Source organism: Microtus ochrogaster, unplaced genomic scaffold (assembly GCF_000317375.1).
Source record: "Microtus ochrogaster isolate Prairie Vole_2 unplaced genomic scaffold, MicOch1.0 UNK158, whole genome shotgun sequence".
Classification (NCBI taxonomy): domain Eukaryota; kingdom Metazoa; phylum Chordata; class Mammalia; order Rodentia; family Cricetidae; genus Microtus; species Microtus ochrogaster.
In genome coordinates, this window is record NW_004949256.1 from 153131 (window position 1) to 161579 (window position 8449).

The 8449-nt window shown below is 38.9% G+C and overlaps 2 protein-coding genes across 2 annotated transcripts; one reads left to right on the forward strand and one right to left on the reverse strand.

The window, feature by feature from the left end:
• Positions 1-1669: 1669 nt before the first annotated feature.
• LOC101993232 (spindlin-2-like) lies at positions 1670-2233 on the forward strand. Its single transcript, XM_005372027.1, has one exon. It carries the CDS (start codon positions 1670-1672, stop codon positions 2231-2233), a length of 564 nt encoding a protein of 187 aa, XP_005372084.1.
• A 1615-nt stretch (positions 2234-3848) lies between these two features.
• LOC101990988 (olfactory receptor 6C74-like) lies at positions 3849-4787 on the reverse strand. The gene has a single exon (XM_026778450.1). The coding sequence runs from the start codon at positions 4785-4787 to the stop codon at positions 3849-3851; it is 939 nt and encodes a 312-aa protein (XP_026634251.1).
• Positions 4788-8449: the final 3662 nt, after the last annotated feature.

An 8449-nucleotide genomic window follows, 5' to 3' on the forward strand; every position in this document is an offset into this window, starting at 1 on the left:
GAGAGAGAGACCTGTGTGTGTAGGAGCCTCTGCTGCATAGAGGAGCTGCATCTAGGAGCTGTCTCAAGTGCTGCGAGGATCTGTAAATGAGATGCAGAGCTGTGGTTGTGTGGAGGTTTGTAACTGTGGAGGCAAGGAAAATGAAGCTGTGTAGACGAGAGATGTGGAGGAAGACGGAAGAAGTGTGTGGAAAGGGAAGATGTGCAGTCGTGTGAAACTGAGTATCAAATATGTATCTCGGTGGGACAGAAATGTTTGTACCTGAAGAGAGACTGTCAAGAAAGACACTAAGGTAAAGTAAAGGGGAATGTTACCATCAGGTAAGTGTGTGTTTATTCCTTTTTTCTTACGTTACCAGCAGAAACAGTGTGTCTCCTTATTTACCCCTCAGATAGAAAAGTCTAGCACCCACAGCATTAGTGGATTTTCTCACATACCCTGGTGTTGACTTCTGGGGGCTGGCCTCCCAAAAGTGAGCAATAAGCATTTTTTGTTCTTACATTTAATTTTTTTAAAAAAACTGTATCATCATTTCCTCTTTCCATATCTTCCCATATACCTCTCTTGCTCTCTTTCAAAGCTATGACCTCTAGTTCTTTATATATTCATATACATGTGTACAAATACATATAGATACATACATATCATATAAACATACATATATTCCTATAAAGGAATAAATATAACCTTCTCATTTCAATATATGTGTGTGTGTGTGTGTGTGTCTGTGTGTGTGTGTCTGTGTGTGTGTGTGTGTGTCTGTGTGTCTGTATACCCCAAATGTATCTTTTTCAGTGTTGGTCACTTGGGATTTGCTAACCAATTGGTATTCTCTTTTGTGGAAGACAATTTATACAGATCTCAGCATTTCTTAGTTGCCTGTAGTTCTTTGTTTAGTATTGAAGCATCCTGAACTTTCCCCTTTAGACCTGAGCATGCATACTGGTGTTTCTCTTACCCAGGTCATGTTCAGGGAGTCATGTTGGGAAGACTTCTAAATATCTGTCTTTATAACCACAGGTAAGTGTAGTCTCGTCCTGTATTAAGGAAATTTATCTTTTCAATAAGGAAAGACCATTATAGTGGGTGAAAGTGGGGAGCTGTGGAGCCCAGCTCCAGTGGTTACATCTATAGCAGAACTAATGCACCAGAGGCTCAAGATTTGTTACACAAGAGAAAGCAAAAAAGATTTTAAGAACAAGAGGAATAGGAAGGTTGCTGTGAGATTGTGCCTTCCAGAAATATAAACTTCACCCTTGACAAACCAATAGCTGCCTAAGCATTGTTTGTATTCAGTAATCATTCAACGATACTTTTCAGTTAACTTAAAGAATACCCTACATCAAACAAAGAGACTTTAGAAGGTTTCAGAATACAAACAATATATTGCATTTCGAAGCCAAGGACAATGGCACAGGGTTTTGATCCTACTTCATGTTCTGGCTTTGTGGGAGCCTAGCCAGTTTGGATGTTCACCTTCCTAGATATGGACGGATGGGGGAGGACCTTGGACTTTCCACAGGGCAGGGAACCCTGATTGCTCTTTGGACTGGAGAGGGAGGGGGAGAGGAGTGGGGGGAGGGGAAGAAGGGTGGGAGGAGGGGGAGGGAAATGGGAGGCTGGGAGGAGGCGGAAACTTTTTTTTCCTTTTCTCAATAAAAAAAAAAAGATGCTGCCTAATAACGTGCCATTTCGTCAGGTGACAGACACTCATCTCTCAAACATCATAGTTGGCAGAGCAGTGAAACATACATTCGTGGGCACAAATGGCTCTAATGATGACTGGAAGGGGATGGTCCTAGAGGAAGTGCCAATCATGAAGATTTTGGTCTATATTACCTATAAGAAAGAGCCGGTCTTGTATATTTACCACCTCCTTGATGACTACCTTGAAGGCAACCTCCACATCATGCCAGGCTCTAAGGAGGAGTGGAGTGGGGTGGTCCCAGGTGAGGTGCAGACCATGACGACCTGTTTCTACATTGTCGACGAGAAAGATCCAGTCCTGTACCTTTACCACCATCTTGATGACTATATTGAAGGCAACCTCCACATCATGCCAGAATGTCCTCCAGTAGAGGTGACTTTGGAATTAGGCAGGGATTCCTTGGCAGGCAAAAGTGTGCAGTACAACAAAAAAGATGGAACCCAAGAGAGAGGTAAAATTATTTACCAAGTTCCCACCAAACCTTCCGTGTATTTCATCAAGTTTGATAATAACTTCCATATCTGATTTGGTGAAGATCTGTTAAAGTGAAATTCTCAAATTTTGAGGGGCAGACTTAAAACTGTGTTTGGGGAATGTTTTTTTTTTTTAGAGATACCTCAGTTCTTCTATTAATCCTGGTATCTTTTCCAATGGAATATTCTTGCTCTAAAAATAAAAATTTGTGAACAAAAAAAAATATTGCATTTCATTGCTGTTTCAAGATAAACAAGTTTAATTAACATATTTCCTCTTAAAATGAAAAACTCTACTTGTAAAAGATAAATGTAACTCCAACCATGAAGAAAATAAATATTTTCCATGGAAAGTTTTAGATATTCTGAATCTTTTTGTCTATTCCCTGAGCATCAAAGGTGATGGATAAAAACTGATACAATGTTCTCTTAGTTTTTCTAAATAAAACACCATATTAAAAATTGATAAGGCCGGGCAGTGGTGGTGCACGCCCTTAATCCCAGCACTTGGGAGGCAGAGGCAGGCGGATCTCTGTGAGTTTGAGTCCAGCCTGTTCTACAAGAGCTAGTTCCAGGACAGGCTCCAAATCCACAGAGAAATCCTGTATCGAAAAACCAAAAAAAAAAAAAAAACATGTTAAAATACATTCATTTTCCTTCATATAATGAAATAGAATAGTGTTGGTGGCTGTGTCAGAGCAGCAGCAGGTGGGAATTGAAGTTCATTTGTCTTGCAGGGATTTTTCTCCTGGATGAACTCAGGTTAGATTGAAATATTTTGACAATAGCTTTGAGGTAAAGAATCAAAAAACAAAGCATCACAATTATTACTAACTGACATACTTTCCTTGCGAAGACTGATTGTTGATCAAGGATGATGAGTAATTCCTTATACCCATTTTTTTCCCTCAATACCCTGATATAAAAAAAAAAGATTGATGAGCGGGTGTGCACCCTAAAGATTTAAAATAGAGCTTACTGATTGCTTTTCATATACAAAAAAAAGTTAAGATTTGTGATTCCTTTAACATGCCTTATAAGATTATCTTTCAAGATAAGTAACAAAGTGATTTGTCTTGCTTTGTAACTGCACAGATTCAGTCTACCAGTAAAAGAATACCTTGCTTGCTTATACTGGTCATCTGTAACAAGTTGCTTGGGTACAAATGTATGTGGGCTTGTGGGATTATTTATTTTTCACCTGTTAATACATAAAATGTTTAATCATGTTAAGGTATATGGAAAACAGGATGTTTTTACATGTATTGATTGTAATCATTCACTTGAAAGATAGACTATAACCACATTGTTGTTTTTATACTGCCTGAAAGATTTAGCTGGGGTATATAAGATATAAGGAAAAGAATAAAGAAAGAGTTAGAGAGAGTTAAAAAGAAAACATCAGCAATGAGAGAGTTAGGAGAAAAACATCAAGAGAGCGAGAAGGAAAACACCAAGAGAGAGAGAAAAAATCATTTCAGGATAGAGATAAGAAAAGAGAATCAGAACACACAAGAAGAATAAAGAAAGAAGGATTAAGAGAGTGTGGAAGGGTTCTTTTCACTTAACCCTCCTCAAATTAAAAAAATCATAATATGTGCCAGCTCTGTACATGTATTTCAGCCCTGTGCTGCTGGGGACTGGTCCCCAAGGCAACAACTGAATAATCATTTCTTTGAGAAATATGCAATCCTGTGTATTGTATTAATGAATGCCGTTTTCACTTGCTGATTCCTCAAGGTGTAGATAAAAGGATTCAGAAGTGGAGCCACTGAGGTGTTGAGCACAGCAATTCCCTTGGAAATAGATACTCTCTGCTTGACTGATGGTTTAACATACATGAAGATGCAGCTGCCATACGAGAGGGATATCACAATCATGTGAGAAGAACACGTCGAGAAAGCCTTCTTCCTCTGGCTGGTTGAAGGGATTTTTAGAATCGTCATGGCTATGTAGGTGTAGGAAATTATGACCAGTAACAATGTGAGTAAGAGTGTCACCAAAGCCGAAACAAAGCCCATCGTCTCCAGGAGCTGCGTTTCTGTGCAGGAAAGCTGCAGGAGTGGAGTGGTGTCACAGTAGAAATGATCAACGATGTTGGAAGCACAGAAGTCAAGATTCAAGCCTAACAGGAGTGGTGGAAAGATGACAAGGAAGCCAGCAAGCCAACAACTGAGGACCAACTGCATACAGACTTTATTGTTCATGATGGTCACGTAGTGCAGGGGCTTGCAGATGGCCACGTAGCGGTCATAGGACATGGCTGCCAGCAAGAAAAATTCGGATGCTCCAAATAGGATAGCGAAAAACAATTGAGTTAAACAATCACCATAAGGAATGCTTTTGTCCCCAGTTGCCATAATAGCAAGCAATTTGGGGATGCATGTAGTAGTGTAGGAAATCTCTAGGAAGGAAAAGTTCCGAAGGAAAAAATACATGGGGGTCTTCAGGTGAGCATCCACCAGGGTGAGTGTGATGATGATCAGATTGCCAGTGATGCTGAGCATATAGGTAAGAAGCAGGAAGATGAATAAGACAACTTTCCACAGCGGGTCATCAGTCAAACCAGCTAGGATGAAAAATGTCACCTTTGTGTGGTTCTTCATTGTGGTCCTCTGGCTGTTAGCTGCTCTAAATGGACAAGAGAGAGGTGGTGGAGGGGGTTATCGCTACAGAAGCATGCTAGTGATAAGTAATGCTGAAGTACCCCAGTCGTTGAGAAGGCAAGGGTTCAGACAGCAACACAGTACTCATTAACGATCTAAAGAGAGCTGTGCCAGGAAAATAGTAGCTTATAGCTTCATGGCATCTGGACAGAAAACAAAATATTAACTTATAATTCTATTTGTGAATAACTTATATAATGGTGCTAATCATTCATCTCTTTTATATTAATGCATAAGGAGAAATTAAAGGAACTGAAAATGCTTTTCTCTTACTTTCTTATATCTCTTAAAATTGATATGGTATTACCTTTCTCTCAATTAAAGAGGTTGGCTTGAGCAAAATTTTAAAAAGTTTGCATACAAATCCAAATTTCCCTAAATCACAGCAGTGTGTGTTTTTATCCCCCCTCACTCTCCCTGTCCCAGTCCTTCCACACACATGCACGCACACACATGCAAACACAGGAACAAGCACATTCACATGCCTTCTTCAGTATCTCATATAAGACTATCATCAATTACCTCAACTAATCAGGTTTAAGGATTTCAACCCTATCACTGCTTTCATGACTGTGTTCTTATATCATAAGTTTAAATGAAGTCTAGGCAATGCTTTCCTTTCCAGTCTTATTACTATTTCAATTGCTTTAATTTTTGTTGTTGTCCTATATTCTGTGTACTTTCTACTACAGTACCAAGTCAGTGGGAACAGTCTTGTAAAACCAATATTAATAGTAAACTATAGTGGTTGTTTTCTGGGGTGATAATATTGACAGGGCAGTAAAAATAAATTAATATTAGTGTAGCAAAACACCAAAAATGCAAACAAAGAAATATGGTTTTAGAGGTAGGGGTATCAAGACATAGCTATCTGGAAATCTAGTGAGATAAAGATCTTTAGAGATGGATCATGGGCTTGAAAAAGAAAAAGATTAGTGAAGCTAAATTGTTAGGTGGGAGGAACTGTTCTGCATGAAAATTTTCTCTACCTATTATTAGTACTTTTTTGAAAAAAGTATTTATTTTACATCCAGGCCACAGTTTCCCTTCCCCCTTAATTCCCAATCTCTTCTGCAACTGTCTCTGTTCCCAACACCCAGTCCACTCCTCATCCTTTACTGTTCAGGAAAAGATAGGTCTCCCCTGGGTATCAATAAAATGTAGCATAACAAGTTGCAGAAAGACTAAGCACTTCCCCATCTATTAAAGTTGGACAAAGATATCCAGTATGAGGAGTAGGGTCCCAGAAGCCAGAAAAAGAGTCAGCGACTGCCCCTGGTCCCACTGTTAGGAATCCCCAAGGAGGGCCAAGCCACAGAGCTGTAACAGATATCCAGAGTGCCTGGGCTAGAGTGTTAATCCCATGTGGTTATCGGTTCAAGTCTCTGTGGCCCCCTATCAGCTCGTGTCAGTTGAGTGTGTGGATTTTTTTAGATGGCCTTGACCCCTCTGTCTCCCACCATTCTTTCTCCCTCTCTTCTGCAGGATTCCCTGAACACTGCCTAAGGTTTGGCTGTGGATCTGCATCTTTTTTCCATCAGTGGCTGGATGACACTTTGGTGACAGTTGAGCTAGGCACCAATCTGGTTATAACAGATGGCAAATTAAAGCTATTAAATGCTATTGCCAGAAGTCTTAGCTGGGGTCATTCTAGTGGCTTCCTGGGAGGTTCCCTCGCATTAGACTTTTACATGTCCCTGAAATGCCACCCCTTTCCAGGTGTTCCCGCTCCACCTTTTCACTCATGTTCCCATATCCACCTATCCTCATTCAATTCATTAAAGTCTCCTTTATTCCTCTTTCCAGGGAGTCCAAGCATCCCTCCATGAACCTTCTTATTACCTGGTCTCTCTGTGTCTGTGAGTTGTAGCAAAGTTATCTTTTACTTTAAGCTAGTATCCGCTTAAGAGTGAGTAGATGCTATATTTGCCTTTCAAAGATTGAAAACCTCAGTCTTTGGCATCTGTGTGGTCTGAAAAGCAGGAGCTGAGTTTTAACAGTATATCATGAGTACCTTAACACAAGTTTTAGGAAGCATGTAATTCCCTACAATAAGATATAAAATCCCTGGCTATGCTTTAGGTAAAGAGATGCAGGAACTGAGAACACGCTTGGTGTTGCACTCAGTCCTTCAGTTTAAGGTTCTGCGTCTGGTGGATCACAGGGAGAGAGTGTGTTATTAGCAATATTACTACATGTATTTTGACAGGGTATTAAGTAACAAAATTGTGGCAAATGCCAGGGAAGCAAATTATTACCTTGTTCAACCATCATCAGGGAAGATTCTTCGTGCTGTAGATGGGAACAAACAGAGAGACTCACAGCCAGACATTATGCAATGAGATACCTTGGGACACTCAGCTCTAAATTTGATATCTCTATTAAATCGCCCTTGACAGAGCTAACAGAACCTCAAAGATTGTAAGAGCCAGAGGGGATGGAGGACATCAGGAGAACAAGGTCTTCTAAATCAACATGAGCAAATCTCATATGAACTCAGAGACCAAAGTAGCTAGAACATGGCCTTGCATGGGTCTGCAATACACATTATGGCTTCCACTTTGATGTTTTGATGGGATTCTTGAGTATTCCTACAAGTGGGTCTCTGTTTCTTCTGTCTTCTCTTAGGCTCTTTTCTTTGTTTGTTTTGTCCAATTCCAGTGTGTTAGTTTTTTTATACTTTATTTTAAAAAATAAAATTTAACTCTGCCCCAAAAGAAACAAAATTGCTTGGTTTTTGCACAGCTAGCATACTGAAGATAGGAATTAAAAATAATGATATCTCTAGAGAAAACTAGGCAATCTTCACCATCAAACATATAAACAAGTTAAATTTTCATGATACTCAGGACATTATCTGACAGTACTTTCTGTCTTAAGCTACCAAAATGATCATTCACTGTCTTCAAAGTATGCATTAACTAATAAAATATTTTAATATTAATATGAATACTAAAGATACATACAAGAACAAGCTAAGCTACTTTCTAATAATATCAAGAGTTGTTTCAAAAAATTAATGTAGATTTTGTGATAGGTGTAAGCTTAAGTAGAAACTCCAAGAATAGGAAGGAGCCTGAGGAGGGGCAGGGTGGGGGCTCACTCACATCATCCTTTGGAATAAGGGGCAGAGTCTGCTGTTGTTGTGTACCTACGATGCCAATAAAAACGAGAGAAAGGAAATGTTGTTTTTGTAGGATATTTCTTTCACATTCAGATAACTGTGATAATATCTCTTACAATGTTCTTGAATTTACACAAATCATCTCATGGCAGAGATGATAAGAATCCCTGCAGCTAAGACACAAACATTAGAAATTCGACACTTAAGATCATACTTTTGTCTAACTTCAACAATTACATGTATCAATTAATCCTCGACACCCAAAACAAAGTTTACACTAGAAATTGAACCCATGAATGAAACTTTATATTAATTGTATTAACAATTTTGAGTGTCAACTTAATATTAAAATAAAAGGAATTTTCAATTTTCAATTGTCAAGTTATTCCATGGTCTTCTTCTTCTTTTCCTTAAGTAAAAATATAAAAAGATGAATAAAAATATGTTGAAGCTCAAAAAAGAAACAAAATAAATTACA

Excerpts from the sequence above, each read along its gene's own strand:
- LOC101993232 (XM_005372027.1), top strand. The coding sequence starts at position 1,670 with ATGCTGCCTAATAACGTGCCATTTCGTCAGGTGACAGACACTCATCTC.
- LOC101990988 (XM_026778450.1), bottom strand. The coding sequence starts at position 4,787 with ATGAAGAACCACACAAAGGTGACATTTTTCATCCTAGCTGGTTTGACT.